Source organism: Oncorhynchus keta, chromosome 30 (genome assembly GCF_023373465.1).
Source record: "Oncorhynchus keta strain PuntledgeMale-10-30-2019 chromosome 30, Oket_V2, whole genome shotgun sequence".
In the NCBI taxonomy this organism is placed as follows: Eukaryota; Metazoa; Chordata; class Actinopteri; order Salmoniformes; family Salmonidae; genus Oncorhynchus; species Oncorhynchus keta.
Window position 1 is genome coordinate 2460847 of NC_068450.1, and position 24414 is coordinate 2485260.

Sequence of the window (24414 nt, forward strand, 5' to 3'; positions counted from 1 at the left end):
ATGCTGGTCATAAAGACATCATGGACTGTAGAGGACATGGGGCTGGTCATAAAGACATCATGGACTGTAGAGAACCTGATGCTGGTCATAAAGACATCATGGACTGTAGAGGACATGGGGCTGGTCATAAAGACATCATGGACTGTAGAGAACCTGATGCTGGTCATAAAGACATCATGGACTGTAGAGGACATGGGGCTGGTCATAAAGACATCATGGACTGTAGAGGACCTGGGGCTGGTCATAAAGACATGGACTGTAGAGGACCTGATGCTGGTCATAAAGACATCATGGACTGTAGAGGACCTGGGGCTGGTCATAAAGACATGGACTGTAGAGGACCTGATGCTGGTCATAAAGACATCATGGACTGTAGAGGACATGGGGCTGGTCATAAAGACATGGACTGTAGAGGACCTGATGCTGGTCATAAAGACATGGACTGTAGAGGACCTGATGCTGGTCATAAAGACATCATGGACTGTAGAGGACATGGGGCTGGTCATAAAGACATCATGGACTGTAGAGGACCTGGGGCTGGTCATAAAGACATGGACTGTAGAGGACCTGATGCTGGTCATAAAGACATCATGGACTGTAGAGGACCTGGGGCTGGTCATAAAGACATGGACTGTAGAGGACCTGATGCTGGTCATAAAGACATCATGGACTGTAGAGGACATGGGGCTGGTCATAAAGACATGGACTGTAGAGGACCTGATGCTGGTCATAAAGACATGGACTGTAGAGGACCTGATGCTGGTCATAAAGACATCATGGACTGTAGAGGACCTGATGCTGGTCATAAAGACATCATGGACTGTAGAGGACATGATGCTGGTCATAAAGACATCATGGACTGTAGAGGACATGGGGCTGGTCATAAAGACATCATGGACTGTAGAGGACATGATGCTGGTCATAAAGACATCATGGACTGTAGAGGACATGATGCTGGTCATAAAGACATCATGGACTGTAGAGGACATGATGCTGGTCATAAAGACATCATGGACTGTAGAGGACATGGGGCTGGTCATAAAGACATCATGGACTGTAGAGGACCTGACGCTGGTCATAAAGGAACATTAGAAGACATTGGTCAGCTTGATGGCAGAGATAAGCTCCTGTTTTAGGATGAGAAACTACCAACAGGAATGTCAGGTTGCTCTACTGACCTCTAACCTCTGACCCTGCAGATGGAGGATGCTCCCGAGGCGGAGAAGGAGGAAGCCAAGTCTGAGTAGCAACACTGCCGAACCCTGACCCCTAACCTCCGACGCCCCCTCCCCAGTGTTTGTGGTCCCCCTCCAAGGCATATTGTTAACAGAGGAATATTTTTATCAGTGATTTTATAAGTATACTCTACTATCCGTACAGATTTTTAGCACAAAGCAAAGCTGAGTAATATAATGCAGATCTGCAGTGGTCATATCAACAAAGTGTCTGCAGGCAAGATGAACACACTAAAATGTTTTTTAATGAAACAGCATTCGATGATTGTGTAAGAAGCACAGCGCGTCCCGTCACATAGTGAGTTGTGTTCCTGTGCCCCCCTCCTCCACAGTTGGTTCTCCTGGGGTTCTCCCTTTAGTCCTGGGTTATTAACGGTTCTCCCTGGCGTTCCCTTGCTTTGTCTAAATGTTCCTGTTTTTACATGAAACATGTTCTAAGCGTGTTGAAAGTGTGTTGTCCAATAAGAAAGAGGAAGAGGATCATGACAAACATTCTGGACAGTGACGTGTGTGTCTCCTAGGCGACCCTGTAACAGTGACATGCATGTGTCTCCTAGGCGACCCTGTAACAGTGACATGCGTGTCTCCTAAGGCGACCGCAGTAGTGTGTGACAGCTCTCCATCTTGCTGGTTTTTTTAAACACACGTTGTTGTTTTTTAGATGAGCGGTTCTCTGATGTGTCTGATGTTCTGGAATTCTCCAATAAAACAAGTCCTGTGAATTTTCCTCAAAACTTTGTTGTCATTATTACATCTCGTTGGGTCTTAATTCTAGTTTTTATTATGTGTGAAGGCTGTTGCAGTTATGTTTTAGTTGTATTGTAGTTGTGTTGTGGCTTCAGCTCCTGACCAGTCCAGCAGGAAACACATTAATCCTACTCTTGGATTCTCCATTGATCTGCCTAGTCCAGGACTAGGCCCGACAGTGTTAATGTTAACCCCATTTTTCCTCACAGCTGCTCTGTTAGTTAAAATGCTCTTATGGCAGTTTATAGACACAGAAAACCATGGGTCAACGCATTTTTAACATGAATACTTTACCTCTGAGATAAATCTACCAAGTGATACCTTTGACAAAATAAATACAAAGAGGGAAGGAAGAAGAAACGATTATTTGAAGAACAGGCTCCATTTTGTCTCTTTGTTTGTGAAGAGTGTAGTTATGTTTATGATCACTAGGTGTCAGCATTGTCCTGTATCAGCTAGCTGTGAGAACAGTGCCAGAGGGCTAAGAATTAGTGTGGCAGCAGGCCAAACAAGCAATGACACCTGATTCAACTATAATCACATCCTGTTCATCAATGAGGAATATATTAGTTGTGTGACTGCTTGGCTGGAACAAAATCCTGTACCCACTCTGACACGGGTGAGTTAGAATGAGGAAACCATATACATAGAATTACTAGTTGATAGAGTTGGTGAAGCTACTCTGAAAAGGAAATATTTAGGACTAACGTATTCCTTACTACCAATTCCGAAACTAACTGCAGCTCTTGGTTAACTTCTTATGGCTTGGGGACAGTATAGAGTAGCTGGGATGAATAAGGTGCCCAGAGTAAACTGCCCCCTACTCAGTCCCAGATGCTAATATATGCATATTATTATTACCGTAATTGCTGGACTATTAAGCGCACCTGAATATAAGCCTCACCCACAGAATTATTAAAAAATATGTATTTTGTACATAAATCAGCCGCACATGTCTATAAGCCGCAGGTGCCAACCGGAACATTGAAACAAATTAACTTTACACAACCTTTAAACGAAACACGGCTTTTAACAAAAATAAATGGGCTTTAACGAAACACGGTTTGTAACAAATTAAAACAGTAGCCTACCAAGCCTCCTCCTGTGCACTGAAACCACTGAAGTCATCTCCTTCGGTGTCGGAGTTGAAACCACTGAAGTCATCTCCTTCAGGGTCGGAGTTGAAACCACTGAAGTCATCTCCTTCAGGGTCGGAGTTGAATAGCCTCAGAATTGCTTCATCCGATGTCGGATCGTTTTCATTGTCGCTCTCGTCACTTTCATCCGGAGGCAAATACCCCGCTGAGCTCATGCCGCCCCTTCAACACGCAGATGTTGCCCAGAGGGTTGTTGGAGATAGGTATATAGAGTGGAGATAGCAGAACACCTCGCCTCAGTGGGTTGATAGCAGAGCACCTCAGTGGGTTGATAGCAGATCACCTCACCTCAGTGGGTTGATAGCAGAGCACCTCAGTGGGTTGATAGCAGATCACCTCAGTGGGTTGATACCAGAGCACCTCAGTGGGTTGATAGCAGAGCACCTCACCTCAGTGGGTTGATAGCAGCACCTCAGTGAGTTGATAGCAGAGCACCTCAGTGGGTTGATAGCAGCACCTCAGTGGGTTGATAGCAGAGCACCTCACCTCAGTGGGTTGATAGCAGAGCACCTCACCTCAGTGGGTTGATAGCAGCACCTCAGTGAGTTGATAGCAGAGCACCTCAGTGGGTTGATAGCAGCACCTCAGTGGGTTGATAGCAGAGCACCTCAGTGGGTTGATACCAGAGCACCTCAGTGGGTTGATAGCAGAGCACCTCACCTCAGTGGGTTGATAGCAGAGCACCTCACCTCAGTTGGTTGATAGCAGAGCACCTCACCTCAGTGGGTTGATAGCAGAGCATCTCACCTCAGTGGGTTGATAGCAGAGCATCTCACCTCAGTGGGTTGATAGCAGAGCACCTCACCTCAGTGGGTTGATAGCAGAGCACCTCAGTGGGTTGATAGCAGAGCACCTCAGTGGGTTGATAGCAGAGCACCTCACCTCAGTGGGTTGATAGCAGAGCACCTCACCTCAGTGGGTTGATAGCAGAGCACCTCACCTCAGTGGGTTGATAGCAGAGCACCTCACCTCAGTGGGTTGATAGCAGAGCACCTCACCTCAGTGGGTTGATAGCAGAGCACCTCACCTCAGTGGGTTGATAGCAGAGCACCTCAGTGGGTTGATAGCAGATCACCTGACCTCAGTTGGTTGATAGCAGCACCTCAGTGGGTTGATAGCAGAGCACCTCAGTTGGTTGATAGCAGAGCACCTCAGTGGGTTGATAGCAGAGCACCTGACCTCAGTTGGTTGATAGCAGAGCACCTGACCTCAGTTGGTTGATAGCAGAGCACCTCACCTCAGTGGGTTGATAGCAGATCACCTCAGTGGGTTGATAGCAGAGCACCTCAGTTGGTTGATAGCAGAGCACCTCAGTGGGTTGATAGCAGAGCACCTGACCTCAGTTGGTTGATAGCAGAGCACCTGACCTCAGTTGGTTGATAGCAGAGCACCTCACCTCAGTGGGTTGATAGCAGATCACCTCAGTGGGTTGATAGCAGAGCACCTCAGTTGGTTGATAGCAGAGCACCTCAGTTGGTTGATAGCAGAGCACCTCAGTGGGTTGATAGCAGAGCACCTCAGTGGGTTGATAGCAGAGCACCTCACCTCAGTGGGTTGATAGCAGAGCACCTCAGTGGGTTGATAGCAGAGCACCTCAGTGGGTTGATAGCAGAGCACCTCAGTGGGTTGATAGCAGAGCACCTCACCTCAGTGGGTTGATAGCAGAGCACCTGACCTCAGTGGGTTGATAGCAGAGCACCTCAGTTGGTTGATAGCAGAGCACCTCAGTGGGTTGATAGCAGAGCACCTCAGTGGGTTGATAGCAGAGCTCCTCACCTCAGTGGGATGATAGCAGAGCACCTCACCTCAGTGGGTTGATAGCAGAGCACCTGACCTCAGTTGGTTGATAGCAGAGCACCTCAGTTGGTTGATAGCAGAGCACCTCAGTGGGTTGATAGCAGAGCACCTGACCTCAGTTGGTTGATAGCAGAGCACCTCAGTTGGTTGATAGCAGAGGACCTCAGTGGGTTGATAGCAGAGCACCTGACCTCAGTTGGTTGATAGCAGAGCACCTCAGTTGGTTGATAGCAGAGGACCTCAGTGGGTTGATTGCAGAGCACCTCAGTGGGTTGATAGCAGAGCTCCTCACCTCAGTGGGTTGATAGCAGCACCTCAATGGGTTGATAGCAGCACCTCAGTGGGATGATAGCAGAGCACCTCACCTCAGTGTGTTGATAGCAGAGCACCTCACCTCAATGGGTAGACAGCAGAGCACCTCACCTCAGTGGGTTGATAGCAGAGCACCTCACCTCAATGGGTAGACAGCAGAGCACCTCACCTCAGTAGGTTGATAGCAGACCACCTTTGTGGGTTGATAGCAGCACCCCACCTCAATGGGTTGATAGCAGAGCACCTCAGTGGGTTGATAGCAGAGCACCTTTGTGGGTTGATAGCAGAGCACCTCAGTGGGTTGATAGCAGAGCACTCAGTTGGTTGATAGCAGAGCACCTCACCTCAGTAGGTTGATAGCAGACCACCTTTGTGGGTTGATAGCAGCACCCCACCTCAATGGGTTGATAGCAGAGCACCTCACCTCAGTGGGTAGATAGCAGAGCATCTCATTGGGTTGATAGCAGATCACCTCACCTCAGTGGGTTGATAGCAGAGCACCTCAGTGGGTTGATAGCAGAGCACCTCACCTCAGTGGGTTGATAGCAGAGCACCTCAGTGGGTTGATAGCAGAGCATCTCACCTCAGTGGGTTGATAGCAGAGCACCTCAGTGAGTTGATAGCAGAGCACCTCACCTCAGTGGGTTGATAGCAGAGCACTTCACCTCAGTGGGTTGATAGCAGAGCACCTCACCTCAGTGGGTTGATAGCAGATCACCTCAGTGGGTTGATAGCAGAGCACTTCACCTCAGTGGGTTGATAGCAGAGCACCTCAGTGGGTTGATAGCAGAGCACCTCAGTGGGTTGATAGCAGAGCACCTCAGTGGGTTGATAGCAGATCACCTCAGTGGGTTGATAGCAGATCACCTCAGTGAGTTGATAGCAGAGCACCTCAGTGAGTTGATAGCAGAGCACCTCAGTGGGTTGATAGCAGAGCACCTCAGTGGGTTGATAGCAGAGCACTTCAGTGGGTTGATACCAGAGCACCTCAGTGGGTTGATACCAGAGCACCTCAGTGGGTTGATAGCAGAGCACTTCACCTCAGTGGGTTGATAGCAGAGCACTTCACCTCAGTGGGTTGATAGCAGATCACCTCAGTGGGTTGATAGCAGAGCACCTCAGTGAGTTGATAGCAGAGCACCTCAGTGGGTTGATAGCAGAGCACCTCAGTGGGTTGATAGCAGAGCACTTCAGTGGGTTGATACCAGAGCACCTCAGTGGGTTGATACCAGAGCACTTCACCTCAGTGGGTTGATAGCAGAGCACCTCACCTCAGTGGGTTGATACCAGAACACCTCACCTCAGTGGGTTGATAGCAGAGCACCTCAGTGGGTTGATAGCAGAGCACCTCAGTGGGTTGATAGCAGAGCACTTCACCTCAGTGGGTTGATAGCAGCACCTCAGTGGGTTGATAGCAGAGCACTTCACCTCAGTGGGTTGATAGCAGCACCTCAATGGGTTGATAGCAGCACCTCAGTGGGTTGATAGCAGAGCACTTCACCTCAGTGGGTTGATAGCAGAGCACCTCAGTGGGTTGATAGCAGAGCACCTCAGTGGGTTGATAGCAGAACACCTCACCTCAGTGGGTTGATAGCAGAACACCTCACCTCAGTGGGTTGATAGCAGAGCACCTCAGTGGGTTGATAGCAGAGCACCTCAGTGGGTTGATAGCAGAGCACTTCACCTCAGTGGGTTGATAGCAGAGCACCTCAGTGGGTTGATAGCAGCACCTCAGTGGGTTGATAGCAGAGCACTTCACCTCAGTGGGTTGATAGCAGAGCACCTCAGTGGGTTGATAGCAGAGCACCTCAGTGGGTTGATAGCAGCACCTCAGTGGGTTGATACCAGAGCACCTCAGTGGGTTGATACCAGAGCACCTCAGTGGGTTGATAGCAGAGCACCTCACCTCAGTGGGTTGATAGCAGAGCACCTCACCTCAGTGGGTTAATAGCAGAGCATCTCACCTCAGTGGGTTGATAGCAGCACCTCAGTGGGTTGATAGCAGAGCACTCCTTACCTCAGTGGGTTGATACCAGAGCGCCTCACCTCAGTGGGATGATAGCAGAGCACCTCACCTCAGTGGGTTAATAGCAGAGCATCTCACCTCAATGGGTTGATAGCAGAGCATCTCAGTGGGTTGATAGCAGCACCTCACCTCAGTGGGTTGATAGCAGCACCTCACCATGAGCACAGACAAGTCTGATTTGTCTACTGCTGTTTAGTTTTAAATAAAGTTAAGTTAGAGATTCCTTCATTTAATGTTCTTAAAACAGTTTGAAGCTACCCATCCCTTAAGCGGGATAATTGTCATCAGCAACCGCTGAATAGCATAGCGCCACAGTCAATTAATATTACTAAAAATATTTATATTCATGAAATTACAAGTGCAATATTGCAAAACACAGTTTACCCTTTTGTTAATCCATCTGTCGTCTCAGCAATCCAAGCGTTTGTGTAAGTTTATCGATCGCATGACAAAACATTAAGTACACTTAGTATCAGGTAGCTTGGTCACGAAAATCAGAAAAGCAATCAAATTATTAGTTTACCTTTGATGATCTTCGGATGTTTTCTCTCACGAGGCTCTCAGTTACACATTAAATGTTCCTTTTGTTCCATAAAGACTATTTTTATATCCAAAATACCTTTGTTTTTTTGGCGCGTTATGTTTAGAAATCCACAGGATAGAGCGGTCACGACAACGCAGACGTAAATTCCAAATAATATCCGTAATGTCCACACTGTTGCTGGTATTTTGGCCCATTCCTCCATGCAGATCTCCTCTAGAGCAGTGATGTTTTGGGGCTGTTGCTGGGCAACACGGACTTTCAACTCCATCCAAAGATTTTCTATGGGGTTGTGATCTGGAGACTGGCTAGACCACTCCAGGACCTTGAAATGCTTCTTATGAAGCCACTCCATCGTTGCCCGGGCGGTGTGTTTGGGATCATTGTCATGCTGAAAGACCCAGCCACGTTTCATCTTCAATGCCCTTGCTGATGGAAGGAGGTTTTCACTCAAAATCTCACGATACATGGCCCCATTCATTCTTTCCTTTACACGGATCAGTAGTCCTGGTCCCTTTGCAGAAAAACAGCCCCAAAGCATGATGTTTCCACCCCATGCTTCACAGTAGGTATGGTGTTCTTTGGATGCAACTCAGGATTCTTTGTCCTCCAAACACGACGAGTTGAGTTTTTACCAAAGAGTTATATTTTGGTTTCATGACCATATGACATTCTCCCAATCTTCTTCGGAGAACTTGCACAATTGGTGGCTGACTAAATACTTTTTTTGCCCCACTGTATATCAACTGCAATGGTCTTGTTCAGTAGGAAAGGGAAAGGAAATGGCTGTCTGAACTCTGTTGCGAGAGCAAAACTCATGTGACCACCTATCTTTTTGGCTCATTTTTTCAAAATAAAAGCCTGAAACTATGTCTGAAGACTGTCGACACCTTGAGGTAGCGATAGGAAAAGGAATCTGGTTGATATCCCTTTAAATGGAGCAATGGGAACATGGAGTTTTCAAAATAGAAGCCACTTCCTGGTTAGAATTTTCTCAATATCAGTTCTGTTACAAATGCCCCCTAGCTTCAAGAGGTTTTTAACGAATACACAACCAGTTTGCAAAACCGGACAGTTGTTGTGTCTCTACATGTTAAATTCTCTGACCTGAAGGTCCTTGCCCTCTGAGAAGATGTGTGTGTGTGTGTGTGTGTGTGTGTGTGTGTGTGTGTGTGTGTGTGTGTGTGTGTGTGTGTGTGTGTGTGTGTGTGTGTGTGTGTGTGTGTGTGTGTGTGTGTGTGTGTGTGTGTATATTGCAGATGGTAAAGTGCTCTGCAGTCAGTCACACTCCTGCGTCTCTAATAGAATTAGCGATGACAGACCAGCTCCGGCCACGTTTGTGTGTGTGTCTCTGTGACCAGCAGTCCGCGGTGTGTGTGTATGGAAGTGAGAAGGCCTACCCCCTGTAATCAATTAGCTGTGTGAGAGTGTGTGTGGAGGTGGGGGTGAGAGGGGCACATCCTGCGCCAGCAGCCCAGACAGACAACACCATCTGGGGCATACGCCGGGCGACCCTGGCCCCGGAGTTGAATGAACCAGGGCATCCAGGACAGGACAGGAGAGCACAGGCCACTACTAAATCACGTTCTCTTTTCCTTCTCTCACACACCATTCATCCAACACCCGATATACCAGGTTTAGGAGCCTCCTATCTCTCTCTGTTTCTGACAGATGGATGGATTCTCCTCTCCTCTGCCAGCTTCCTGTGTTTGACAGGTTATCATTCCTGAGAGAAAGAGAGAGGAGAGAGACAAAAAGAGAGAAAAGGAGAGAGAGTGAAAGAAGGAGAGACAGAGAAAGAGAATTCTCTTGTCTTTTTCATCCCCCTACCCAGTTGAATAGTATGTCTATATATGATAAACCGTGCATTAGAGAACACACCCTGCAGTGATTGACAGCTGGGGTCAGGGTGTTTGTTGGTCCAGAACTGAGTGCTGACAGGCTTATCGACCCACTTTGTGTATGTGTGTGTGAAGGCTGCTTGCTTCATTAAAGTTAAGTTTAGGCATTAATTTTGAATCTTGAAGCAAAAATATAATGAACAGCTTTCTATCGCTGGATTGAAACAAAACTTTGCCCCCGTCCACAACATCCGAGCAAATCTGAAACTAACTTGACGGTAACAGCACTCACTTTTGCCCCGAGCAACCGGTTTCCACGCCATCTCTCAACGTTCTCAGACATGGATGGACTTTGAATACCAGCTTGTATCACTAGTGACCTGACTGGGAGGACATCAGCGTGAGGCCCCAACAGAGGATGGAGGGAACTAGGCCACACACACTATCCTCCCCTCTCCCTCCCTCCGACCAACCGACCAACCTCCACCTGGTAAAGTAGTTTCCTCCAGACTCACCTGCCCCCCTTCTCACGTGACCCCTGCTCCCTGGACACATGCCTGACTGACACCTGCCTGACCCCTCACCTCTGACCCTAAACGGAACAAAACCCTTGACTCTAGACGGAACACCCAGTCACAGATGGAACACGGGGTTAAAAATGCTCTGATCAACAAGTTACTGTCTCATCAACACGATGAAACACTATCCACATCAGGTCTGTAGAAGAGAACATTTAGAGTAGAGACCAGTAGAGTAGAGAACAGTGGAGAACTGTAGAGTAGAGAACAGTAGAGAACTGTACACTAGAGAACTGTAGAGTAGAGAACAGTAGAGACCAGTAGAGTAGAGAACAGTAGAGACCAGTAGAGTAGAGACCAATAGAGTAGAGACCAGTAGAGTAGAGAACAGTAGATTAGAGACCAGTAGAGTAGAGAACGTTAGAGAATAGTAGATGACAGTAGAGAACAGTAGAGTAGAACAGTAGAGTAGAAAACAGTAGAGTAGAGAACAGTAGAGTGGAGAACACTATAGTAGAGAACAGTAGAGTGGAGAACACTATAGTAGAGAACACTATAGTAGAGAACACTATAGTAGAGAACAGTAGAGTGGAGAACACTATAGTAGAGAACAGTAGAGTGGAGAACACTATAGTAGAGAACACTATAGTAGAGAACACTATAGTAGAGAACAGTAGAGTGGAGAACACTATAGTAGAGAACACTATAGTAGAGAACAGTAGAGTGGAGAACACTATAGTAGAGAACAGTAGAGTGGAGAACACTATAGTAGAGAACACTATAGTAGAGAACAGTAGAGTAGAGAACACTATAGTAGAGAACAGTAGAGTGGAGAACACTATAGTAGCGAACACTATAGTAGAGAACAGTAGAGTGGAGAACACTATTGTAGCGAACACTATAGTAGAGAACAGTAGAGTAGAGAACACTATAGTAGAGAACAGTAGAGTGGAGAACAGTAGAGTGGAGAACACTATAGTAGAGAACACTATAGTAGAGAACAGTAGAGTGGAGAACAGTAGAGTGCAGAACATTAGAGTGGAGAACACTATAGTAGAGAACAGTAGAGTGGAGAACAGTAGAGTAGAGTGGAGAACAGTAGAGTAGAGAACACTATAGTAGAGAACACTATAGTAGAGAACACTATAGTAGAGAACAGTAGAGTGGAGAACACTATCGTAGAGAACACTATAGTAGAGAACAATAGAGTAGAGAACAGTAGAGTGGAGAACACTATAGTAGAGAACACTATAGTAGAGAAGAGTAGAGTGGAGAACACTATAGTAGAGAACAGTAGAGTGGAGAACACTATAGTAGCGAACACTATAGTAGAGAACAGTATAGTGGAGAACACTATTGTAGCGAACAATATAGTAGAGAACAGTAGAGTGGAGAACACTATAGTAAAGAACACTATAGTAGAGAAGAGTAGAGTGGAGAACACTATAGTAGAGAACAGTATAGTGGAGAACACTATAGAGAGAACAGTAGAGTGGAGAACAGTAGAGTGGAGAACACTATAGTAGAGAACAATAGAGTAGAGAACAGTAGAGTGGAGAACACTATAGTAGAGAACACTATAGTAGAGAAGAGTAGAGTGGAGAACACTATAGTAGAGAACAGTATAGTGGAGAACACTATAGAGAGAACAGTAGAGTGGAGAACAGTAGAGTGGAGAACACTATAGTAGAGAACACTATAGTAGAGAACACTATAGTAGAGAACAGTAGAGTGGAGAACACTATAGTAGAGAACAGTAGAGTGGAGAACAGTAGAGTGCAGAACATTAGAGTGGAGAACACTATAGTAGAGAACAGTAGAGTGGAGAACAGTAGAGTGGAGAACAGTAGAGTGGAGAACACTATAGTAGAGAACACTATAGTAGAGAACAGTAGAGTGGAGAACAGTAGAGTAGAGAACAGTAGAGTGGAGAACAGTAGAGTAAGTAAATAACAATACAGTAGAGAACACTATAGTAGAGAACAGTATAGTAAATAACTTTATAGTAGAGTACAGTAGAGAACAGTACAGTAGAGAACAGTGGAGAAAAGTAGAGTAAAGAAAATTAGAGCAAAGTATAGAACAGTAGAGTAGAGAACAGGTTTGTAGAAAATAACATTAGAGTAGAGTAGAGACCAGTAGATTAGAGAACAGTAGAGAACAGTAGATTAGAGAACAGTAGAGAACAGTAGAGTAGAGAACAGTAGTGAACAGTAGAGTGGAGAATGTTAGAGAACCTTAGAGTAGAGAATGTTAGAGAACAGTAGAGAACCGTAGAGTAGAGAACCTTTGTGAACAGTTGAGTAGAGAATGTTAGAGAACAGTAGAGAACAGTAGAGTAGAGAATAGTAGAGAACAGTAGAGATCCACTACTAATATACTCTACTAATATATTATTATATATTAGTAGAGTAGAGAACAGTAGAGTAGAGAATGTTAGAGAACAGTAGAGTAGAGAATGTTAGAGAACAGTAGAGTAGAGGATGTTAGAGAACTGTAGGGTAGAGAATGTTAGAGATCAGTAGAGAACAGTAGAGTAGAGAACAGTAGAGTAGAGTAGAGTAGAGAACAGCAGAGAACAGTAGAGTAGAGAACAGTAGAGTAGAGAAAAGTAGAGTAGAGAACAGTAGAGTAGAGAACAGTAGAGAGCTGTAGAGTAGAGAACAGTAGAGTAGAGAACAGTAGAGTAGAGAACAGTAGAGAACAGTAGAGTAGAGAACAGTAGAGAGCCGTAGAGTAGAGAAGAGTAGAGAACAGTAGAGTAGAGAACAGTAGAGATCGGTAGAGTAGAGAACAGTAGAGTAGAGAACAGTAGATAGCCGTAGAGAACAGTAGAGATCTGTAGAGTAGAGAACAGTAGAGTAGAGAACAGTAGAGATCCATAGAGTAGAGAACAGTAGAGTAGAGGACATTAGAGATCCGTAGAGTAGAGAACAGTAGAGTAGAGAACAGTAGAGAGCCGTAGAGTAGAGAACTGTAGAGAACAGTAGAGATCCGTAGAGAACAGTAGAGTAGAGAACAGTAGAGAACAGTAGAGAGCCGTAGAGAGCCGTAGAGTAGAGAACAGTAGAGTAGAGAACAGTAGAGAACAGTAGAGTAGAGAACGGTGAAGTAGAGAACAGTAGAGATCCGTAGAGTAGAGTACAGTAAATAACAGTAGAGTAGAGAACAGTAGATTAGAGAACAGTAGAGATCCGTAGAGTAGAGAACAGTAGAGTAGAGAACAGTAGAGTAGAGAACGGTAGAGATCCGTAGAGTAGAGAACAGTAGAGTAGAGAACAGTAGAGATCCGTAGAGTAGAGAACAGTAGAGTAGAGAGCTGTAGAGAACAGTAGAGTAGAGAACAGTAGAGATCCGTAGAGTAGAGAACCGTAGAGATCAGTAGAGTAGAGAACAGTAGAGTATAGAACAGTAGAGAACAGTAGAGTAGAGAACAGTAGAGATCCGTAGAGTAGAGAACAGTAGAGAACAGTAGAGGTCCGTAGAGTAGAGAACAGTAGAGTAGAGAACAGTAGAGAACCGTAGAGTAGAGATCAGTAGAGTAGAGAACAGTAGAGTAGAGAACAGTAGAGATCAGTAGAGTAGAGAACAGTAGAGTAGAGAACAGTAGAGTAGAGAACAGTAGATATCCGTAGAGTAGAGAACAGTACAGTAGAGAACAGTAGAAATCAGTAGAGTAGAGAACAGTAGAGAACAGTAGAGTAGAGAACATCCAGTAGAGTAGAGAACAGTAGAGTAGAGAACAGTAGAGTAGAGAACAGTAGATATCCGTAGAGTAGAGAACAGTACAGTAGAGAACAGTAGAAATCAGTAGAGTAGAGAACAGTAGAGAACAGTAGAGTAGAGATCAGTAGATTAGAGAACAGTAGAGATCCGTAGAGTAGAGAACAGTAGAGTAGAGAACAGTAAAGTAGAGAACAGTAGAGATCCGTAGAGTAGAGAACAGTAGAGTAGAGAACAGTAGAGATCCGTAGAGTAGAGAACAGTAGAGAACAGTAGAGTAGAGAACAGTAGAGATCCGTAGAGTAGAGAACAGTAGAGATCAGTAGAGTAGAGAACAGTAGAGTAGAGAGCTGTAGAGAACAGTAGAGTAGAGAACAGTAGAGATCGGTAGAGTAGAGAACCGTAGAGATCAGTAGAGTAGAGAACAGTAGAGTATAGAACAGTAGAGAACAGTAGAGTAGAGAACAGTAGAGATCCGTAGAGTAGAGAACAGTAGAGAACAGTAGAGATCCGTAGAGTAGAGATCAGTAGAGTAGAGAACAGTAGAGTAGAGAACAGTAGAGAACCGTAGAGTAGAGATCAGTAGAGTAGAGAACAGTAGAGTAGAGAACAGTAGAGTAGAGAACAGTAGAGATCAGTAGAGTAGAGAACAGTAGAGTAGAGAACAGTAGAGTAGAGAACAGTAGATATCCGTAGAGTAGAGATCAGTAGTGTAGAGAACAGTAGATATCCGTAGAGTAGAGAACAGTAGAGTAGAGAACAGTAGAGTAGAGAACAGTAGAGATCAGTAGAGTAGAGAACAGTAGAGTAGAGAACAGTAGAGTAGAGAACAGTAGATATCCGTAGAGTAGAGAACAGTACAGTAGAGAACAGTAGAAATCAGTAGAGTAGAGAACAGTAGAGAACAGTAGAGTAGAGATCCGTAGAGTAGAGAACAGTAGAGATCTGTAGAGTAGAGAACAGTAGAGTAGAGAACAGTAGAAATCAGTAGAGTAGAGAACAGTAGAGAACAGTAGAGTAGAGATCAGTAGAGATCCGTAGAGTAGAGAACAGTAGAGATCCGTAGAGTAGAGAACAGTAGAGAGATGTAGAGTAGAGAACAGTAGAGTAGAGAACAGTAGAGATCAGTAGAGTAGAGAACAGTAGAGTAGAGAACAGTAGAGATCAGTAGAGTAGAGAACAGTAGAGTAGAGAACAGTAGAGAGCTGTAGAGTAGAGATCAGTAGGGTAGAGATCAGTAGAGTAGAGAACAGTAGAGTAGAGAACAGTAGAGATCACTAGAGTAGAGAACAGTAGAGATCAGTAGAGTAGAGAACAGTAGAATAGAGAACAGTAGAGTAGAGAACAGTATAGAGCCGTAGAGTAGAGACCAGTAGGGTAGAGATCAGTAGAGTAGAGAACAGTAGAGTAGAGAACAGTAGAGATCACTAGAGTAGAGAACAGTAGAGTAGAGAACAGTAGAGATCACTAGAGTAGAGAACAGTAGAGATCAGTAGAGTAGAGAACAGTAGAGTAGAGAACAGTAGAGTAGAGAACAGTAGAGTAGAGAACAGTAGAGTAGAGAACAGTAGATATCAGTAGAGTAGAGAGCTGTAGAGAACAGTAGAATAGAGAACAGTAGAGATCAGTAGAGTAGAGAGCTGTAGAGCACAGTAGAGTAGAGAACAGTAGAGTAGAGAACAGTAGAGTAGAGAGCTGTAGAGAACAGTAGAATAGAGAACAATAGAGATCAGTAGAGTAGAGAGCTGTAGAGAACAGTAGAGTAGAGAACAGTAGAGAGCCGTAGAGTAGAGAACAGTAGAGATCCGTAGAGTAGAGAACAGTAGAGAACAGTAGAGTAGAGAACAGTAGAGTAGAGAACAGTAGAGAACAGTAGAGTAGAGATCAGTAGAGTAGAGAACAGTAGAGAGCCGTAGAGTAGAGAACAGTAGAGAACAGTAGAGTAGAGAACAGTAGAGTAGAGAACAGTAGAGTAGAGAACAGTAGAGTAGAGAACAGTAGAGATCCGTAGAGTAGAGAACAGTAGAGAACAGTAGAGTAGAGAACAGTAGAGTAGAGAACAGTAGAGATCCGTAGAGTAGAGAACAGTTGAGAACAGTAGAGTAGAGAACAGTAGAGTAGAGAGCTGTAGAGAACAGTAGAGTAGAGAACAGTAGAGAGCCGTAGAGTAGAGAACAGTAGAGAGCCGTAGAGTAGAGAACCGGTGAGAACAGTAGAGTAGAGAACAGTAGAGTATAGAACAGTAGATATCTGTAGAGTAGAGAACAGTAGAGATCTGTAGAGTAGAGAACAGTAGAGTAGAGAACAGTAGAGAACAGTAGAGAACAGTAGAGTAGAGAACAGTAGAATAGACAACAGTAGAGATCAGTAGAGTAGAGAACAGTAGAGTATAGAACAGTAGAGATCCGTAGAGTAGAGAACAGTAGAGTAGAGAACAGTCGAGATCACTAGAGTAGAGAACAGTAGAGATCAGTAGAGTAGAGAACAGTAGAGTAGAGAACAGTAGAGTAGAGAACAGTAGAGTAGAGAACAGTAGAGATCCGTAGAGTAGAGAACAGTAGAGTAGAGAACAGTAGAGTAGAGAACAGTAGAGATCCGTAGAGTAGAGAACAGTAGAGAACAGTAGAGTAGAGAACAGTAGAGTAGAGAACAGTAGAGAGCCGTAGAGTAGAGAACAGTAGAGAGCCGTAGAGTAGAGAACCGGTGAGAACAGTAGAGTAGAGAACAGTAGAGTATAGAACAGTAGAGATCTGTAGAGTAGAGAACAGTAGAGATTTGTAGAGTAGAGAACAGTAGAGTAGAGAACAGTAGAGAACAGTAGAGAACAGTAGAGTAGAGAACAGTAGAATAGAGAACAGTAGAGATCAGTAGAGTATAGAACAGTAGAGTAGAGAACAGTAGGGTAGAGAACAGTAGAGTAGAGAACAGTAGAGATCCGTAGAGTAGAGAACAGTAGAGTAGAGAACAGTAGAGTAGAGAACAGTAGAGAACGGTAGAGTAGAGAACAGTAGAGATCCGTAGAGTAGAGAACAGTAGAGTAGAGAACAGTAGAGTAGAGAACAGTAGAGAACAGTAGAGTAGAGAACAGTAGAGATCAGTAGAGTAGAGAACAGTAGAGATCTGTAGAGTAGAGAACAGTAGAGTAGAGAACAGTAGAGTAGAGAACAGTAGAGTAGAGAACAGTAGAGATCCGTAGAGTAGAGAACAGTAAAGATCCGTAGAGTAGAGAACAGTAGAGTAGAGATCAGTAGAGTAGAGAACAGTAGAGATCTGTAGAGTAGAGAACAGTAGAGAACAGTAGAGATCAGTAGAGTAGAGAACAGTAGAGATCCGTAGAGTAGAGAACAGTAGAGAACAGTAGAGTAGAGAACAGTAGAGATCTGTAGAGTAGAGAACAGTAGAGATCTGTAGAGTAGAGAACAGTAGAGAACAGTAGAGTAGAGAACAGTAGAGAACAGTAGAGTAGAGAACAGTAGAGAGCTGTAGAGTAGAGAACAGTAGAGAACAGTAGAGTAGAGAACAGTAGAGATCAGTAGAGTAGAGAACAGTAGAGAACAGTAGAGTAGAGAACAGTAGAGAGCTGTAGAGAGTATCATGCTGATCAACCAGTTGAAGTCTTCTTAATAACCTATCTTTCCAGCTCTCCTCAGTTACCTCCCTTAAACTGACCTGATAAATAAACCGTTACAAAGAAAAGTGTCCATTTCCACCCTAACCTTAACACCGCCTGTACACAGACATGCCCATGGGGCATGGACCAGTGTGTTTGTTAATCTAATGAGGAACATGTATATTTACACTCTGTCAGTCTGCTGCAGGTCTCTGCTCCAGCATGTAGTCAATGGAACCCTATTCCCTATATAGTGCACTACTTTAGACCAGAGCCCTTTAGAACCCTATTCCCTATATAGTGCACTACTTTAGACCAGAGCCCTATAGAACCCTTTCCCTATATAGTGCACTACTTTAGACCAGAACCCTTTAGAACCCTATTCCCTATATAGTGCACTACTATAGAACAGAGCCCTTTAGAACCCTATTCCCTATATAGTGCACTACTTTAGACCAGAACCCTATTCCCTATATAGTGCACTACTTTAGACCAGAGCCCTTTAGAACCATATTCCCTATATAGTGCACTACTTTAGATCAGAGCCCTATAGAACCCTATTCCCTATATAGTGCACTACTTTAGACCAGAACCCTATTCCCTATATAGTGCACTACTTTAGACCAGAGCCCTTTAGAACCCTATTCTCTATATAGTGCACTACTATAGACCAGAGCCCTTTAGAACCCTATTCCCTATATAGTGCACTACTATAGACCAGAGCCCTTTAGAACCCTATTCCCTATATAGTGCACTACTATAGACCAGAGCCCTTTAGAACCCTATTCCCTATATAGTGCACTACTTTAGACCAGAGCCCTTTAGAACCCTATTCCCTATATAGCGCACTACTATAGACCAGAGCCCTTTAGAACCCTATTCCCTATATAGTGCACTACTTTTGCCTATTGCCCAGAGCGAATAGACCACTTTAATTCCCTGTGGATCTATAAATACATTCTGTATCTCCACACGGTTTAAATGAAGATTTAGATTTCACCTCCTTTCTACCAGCCACATTTAGACTGTTAAACAAGAACACTGTCCATATCAGATTTCTCATATAGTTTATGGCCCAACATATTCATGGCGGCTGTGCCTGATGTCCTTTGTGGTGGGCGATTTCATGAATTTATGTATTTAGGTGAGCGGACACCTGGGGTGATTGATTTGTGAGTTGCCCTTCGTGTTCGCTCCCATACCCTGTCTTTGGGCGGCAGGAATCCTAGTGCTTAGAGCGTTGGACCAGTAACTGAAAGGTTGCTGGATCGAATCCCTGAGCTGACAAGGCAAAAATCTGTTGTTCTGCCTCTGAACAAGGCAGTTAACCCACTGTTCCCCTGAACAAGGCAGTTAACCCACTGTTCCCCTGAACAAGGCAGTTAACCCACTGTTCCCCTGAACATGGCAGTTAACCCACTGTTCCCCTGAACAAGGCAGTTAACCCACTGTTCCCCTGAACAAGGCAGTTAACCCACTGTTCCCCTGAACAAGGCAGTTAACCCACTGTTCCCCTGAGCAAGGCAGTTAACCCACTGTTCCCCTGAACAAGGCAGTTAACCCACTGTTCCCCTGAACAAGGCAGTTAACCCACTGTTCCCCTGAACATGGCAGTTAACCCACTGTTCCCCTGAACAAGGCAGTTAACCCACTGTTCCCCTGGACAAGGCAGTTAACCCACTGTGCCTCTGAACATGGCAGTTAACCCACTGTTCCCCTGAACATGGCAGTTAACCCACTGTTCCCCTGAACAAGGCAGTTAACCCACTGTTCCCCTGAACAAGGCAGTTAACCCACTGTTCCCCTGAACATGGCAGTTAACCCACTGTTCCCCTGAACAAGGCAGTTAACCCACTGTTCCCCTGAACAAGGCAGTTAACCCACTGTTCACCTGAACAAGGCAGTTAACCCACTGTTCCCCTGAACATGGCAGTTAACCCACTGTTCCCCTGAACAAGGCAGTTAACCCACTGTTCCCCTGAACAAGGCAGTTAACCCACTGTTCACCTGAACAAGGCAGTTAACCCACTGTTCACCTGAACAAGGCAGTTAACCCACTGTTCCCCTGAACAAGGCAGTTAACCCACTGTTCCCCTGAACAAGGCAGTTAACCCACTGTTCCCCTGAACATGGCAGTTAACCCACTGTTCCCCTGAGCAAGGCAGTTAACCCACTGTTCCCCTGAACAAGGCAGTTAACCCACTGTTCCCCTGAACAAGGCAGTTAACCCACTGTTCCCCTGAACAAGGCAGTTAACCCACTGTTCACCTGAACAAGGCAGTTAACCCACTGTTCCCCTGAACAAAGCAGTTAACCCACTGTTCCCCTGAACAAGGCAGGTAACCCACTGTTCCCCTGAACAAGGCAGTTAACCCACTGTTCCCCTGAACAAGGCAGTTAACCCACTGTTCCCCCGAACAAGGCAGTTAACCCACTGTTCCCCTGAACAAGGCAGTTAACCCACTGTTCCCCTGAACAAGGCAGTTAACCCACTGTTCCCCTGAACAAGGCAAATAACCCACTGTTCCCCTGAACAAGGCAGTTAACCCACTGTTCCCCCGGTAGGCTGTCATTGTAAATAAGAATTTGTTGTTAACTGCCTGGTTAAATAATAATGTGCCTAATTTGTATACAGGTAGACCAGAGGGGCAGAGTCACTAATTGGCAGATGAGTGGCAACACTGATTAGAAGCACCTGCTTCTCATAGGTTTTTCTTAACAAATGCTGTTTTGAATTAAATAATATTATACCTACATACTGTAAAGCCAAAATGTCTGTGTACGGTATCCCTGATGCAATAAAACATTTAAAACATGGAATAATGAAGTTCGCTTTATGAGATATTTTTCAGAGGACCCATTAAACCTGTTTGTTTGTCTGCATTGGCAGGTTATATGCACCAGGCTTCTGGGAGACCTTCTTTCTGTTTTGATCACTTTAATTCTACCCACAGAAACATATACAGCACAAGCCCTCCATCATCCTCCCTTTAGCAAATCTGACCATGACTCCATTCTCCTGCTTCCTGTTTACAAACAAAAGTTCAAACAGGAAGTACCAGTGATGCACTCAATACGGAAGTGGTCAGATGAAGCAAACGCGAGGCTCCAAGACTGTTTTGCTAGTACAGACTGGGATATGTTCATCAATTAGTGTATAGACGATGTCATCCCGACAGTGACTATAAGAACGTATCTAAACCAAAAACCATGGATTACAGGCAATATTTGCACTGAGCTAAAGGCTAAAGAGCTACCTCTTAGAAGGAACAAGACACAAGCATGGACGTATACAAGAAAGCCTGCAACGACCTCCGACTAGGCATCAAACATGCAAAAGGACAATATAGGAGGAAGGTGGAATCCTATTACACCGGCTACGACGCTCGTCGTATGTGGCAGGACATGCAGATGATAACGAATTACAAAGGGAAACCCAGCCGTGAGCTGCCCAGCAATGCAGAACTCCCAAACGAGCTAAATGCCTTTTAAGCCGGTTTCTCCGGATGACTGCGTGATCTCACTCTCCATGGTCAATGTGAGCAAAACATTTAAACAGGTTTAACAATCTCAAGGCCGATGGGCCAGAGAGGAATATCAGGGTGTGTTCTCAAAGCATGTACAGACCAGATAACATTTTCAATCTCTCCTTGTCCCAGTCTGTAATCCCAACATGTTTCAAGCAAACCACCATTGTCCCTGTTCACAAGAGCTCCAAGGTAAACTGGCTAAATGACTACCGACCCGTAGTACTCACATCTGTAGCCATGAAGTGCTTTGAAAGGCTGGTCATGGCTCACATCAACACCATTATCTCAGAAACCCTAGACCCACTCCAATTAGCATACTACCCCAACAGATCCACAGATGATGTAATCTCAATTGCACTTCACGCTGCACTTTCCCACCTGGACAAGAGGGGAAATAACAATGAGAGAATGCTGTTCACAGAATACAGCTCAGCGTTCAACACCATAGTCCCCTCCAAACTCATCACCAAGCTAGGGACCCTGGGATTGAACCCCTCCCTGTGCAACTGGATCCTTGACTTCCTGACAGGCCGCCCGCAGGTGGTGAGGGTAGGCAACAATACTTCTGCCACACTGACCCTCAATACGAGGGCCCCTCAGGGGTGTGTGATTAGTCCACTTCTGTACTCCCTGGTCACCCACAACTCCAACACCATCATCCAGTTTGCTGACAACATGACAGTGGTAGGCCTGATCACAGACGGCAATGAGACAGCCTACAGGTGTCACACCAGCCTTGCATTTGGCTCCCCCTCCTGTCCAGCTCAGGTGTTCGGTGTCCCCGGCCTGCTTGCTGCTGCCGAACCTGCTGCTGGCAATCGCCCTTCACTTATCACTTGTCTCATCATCATTACGCACACCTAGGTTCTAATCCCCACTATCACTGTATATATACTCCCTCTGTCATTTGTCTTTGTCGGTAATTGTAAATGTTGTTTATTTTCCTGATAGGAATCTCTCCTACTATTTCCTGAGTACTTTATTATTTTGCACTTATTTTGCAGCTTTTATACAGTGTATATATAGTGCTTTAATAAATTCAGTAGTTCTAAAGCTGCGACTGCCTCCTGCCTACTCCTCTCTACACTTGTGCCAGAATGACCGACCCAAGGGAACAGGAAGCAGCAGGACATCTCAACCTCTCCGCTATAGGAGCAAAGCTCCAATACCACAACTCGTGCCTGGAGCACCTCAGGATTGCCATGGACGAGATGCTCCGGGCCATACACCGCAGGCTACACCACCACCTTCCCAGCTCCCCGCGGTCGTTCCAGCCACCCCACCACCATCTACATCACCCAATCCGATCAGCAACGTCCACCTGCCACTCCCATCTCACTGTAAGGGGTTTCTCCTTCAGTGTGACCTCCACCTTGCCCGTCACGCCGGGACGGCCTCTAAGAGGGACAAGGTGGCCTTGGTGATCTTGGTGCTGACAGGCCGGGCTCTGGAGTGGGTGCACTCCATCTGGGAGAGGGATGGTCCAAAAGTGCAGTCCTATGAAAGCTTCACCCAACTCTTCCGTTTCATTTTTGACCGCCCTACAGAGGGCCGGGAGGGAGGTGAGCGTCTCCCCTGTCTACGCCAGGGGTTCTGGACAGAGTCTGAGTACGCTCTGGATTTTCCGGACGGTGGCTACGTCCACTGGCTGGAACGACCAGACCATGTTGACGGATTTCCGCAGCAGGCTACAGGTGGATGTCCAGACCGAGCTGGCCTATTGCGATGAGGACTGCATGCTGGATCAGCTCATCGCCCTGGCCATCCACCTGTATAATCTCCTGCGTGCCCGTCGTCATCCATCCTGGGGGTTTCGGGTCGTTCCCAGGAACATCCAGCGAGACTGAGCCCATGGAGGTGGGCACGACACACCATCCCCCAGAAAAACATCAACACCGACATCAACAGGGTCTCTGCTCCTACTGCGGGGAGTAGGACCACTCCTGAAACACCTGTCCGAGAAGGAGAAACAGGCGAGGAAGCGACAGGTCGAGGAGCACTCCTGCACCTTCCCAGGTAGGCATGGATGTGCCTTGCTCCTCTCTGTCCACCCAGCCCATTGTCCTCCCTGTCACCTTCCTGGACTATCCTGGCCCCTCCACTGAGTCCTGCCCTAGTAGACTCAGGTTCTGCAGGCAATTTCCGAGACCAGTCAGTGGGCTTATCATTACTCATTCCTCTAGTCCCTTTACAACCCCATATCCCAGTCCATGCCCTAGACAACTGTCCCCTAGGAACAGGACTGGTGTGCCAGACCACGATTCCCATTTCCCTTACAACCCCCTATCCCAGTCCATGCCTTAGACAACTGTCCCCTAGGAACAGGACTTTTGTGCCAGACCACGATTCCCATATCCCTTACAACCCCCTATCCCAGTCCATGCCCTAGAAAACTGTCTCCTAGGAACAGGACTGGTGTGCCAGACCACGATTCCCATTTCCCTTACAACCCCCTATCCCAGTCCATGCCCTAGACAACTGTCCCCCAGGAACAGGACTGGTGTGCCAGACCACGATTCCCATTTCCCTTACAACCCCTATCCCAGTCCATGCCCTAGACAACTGTCCCCTAGGAACAGGACTGGTGTGCCAGACCACGATTCCCATTTCCTTTACAACCCCCTATCCCAGTCCATGCCCTAGACAACTGTCCCCTAGGAACAGGACTGGTGTGCCAGACCACGATTCCCATTTCCCTTACAACCCAGCCCATTGTCCTCCCTGTCACCTTCCTGGACTATCCTGGCCCCTCCACTGAGTCCTGCCCTAGTAGACTCAGGTTCTGCAGGCAATTTCCGAGACCAGTCAGTGGGCTTATCATTACTCATTCCTCTAGTCCCTTTACAACCCCATATCCCAGTCCATGCCCTAGACAACTGTCCCCTAGGAACAGGACTGGTGTGCCAGACCACGATTCCCATTTCCCTTACAACCCCCTATCCCAGTCCATGCCCTAGACAACTGTCCCCTAGGAACAGGACTTTTGTGCCAGACCACGATTCCCATATCCCTTACAACCCCCTATCCCAGTCCATGCCCTAGAAAACTGTCTCCTAGGAACAGGACTGGTGTGCCAGACCACGATTCCCATTTCCCTTACAACCCCCTATCCCAGTCCATGCCCTAGACAACTGTCCCCCAGGAACAGGACTGGTGTGCCAGACCACGATTCCCATTTCCCTTACAACCCCCTATCCCAGTCCATGCCCTAGACAACTGTCCCCCAGGAACAGGACTGGTGTGCCAGACCACGATTCCCATTTCCCTTACAACCCCCTATCCCAGTCCATGCCCTAAACAACTGTCTCCTAGGAACAGGACTGGTGTGCCAGACCACGATTCCCATTTCCATCACAGTTGCTCACAACCACCATGAA

The 24414-nt window shown here is 46.1% G+C and overlaps 1 protein-coding gene across 2 annotated transcripts in view; it reads left to right on the top strand.

Annotated features, from left to right (window-relative positions):
- The window catches only part of LOC127913814 (non-histone chromosomal protein HMG-14A-like), a 32302-nt gene extending 30333 nt beyond the window's left edge, over nucleotides 1-1969 (top strand). For both annotated transcript variants that reach the window (XM_052487223.1, XM_052487224.1), the window contains exon 6: nucleotides 1200-1969. In XM_052487223.1, coding sequence (XP_052343183.1) covers nucleotides 1200-1247 — 48 coding nt within the window. In that variant the 3' untranslated portion in view covers nucleotides 1248-1969. The remainder of the gene's footprint in view (nucleotides 1-1199) is intronic.
- The last annotated feature ends 22445 nt before the right edge of the window (nucleotides 1970-24414 follow it).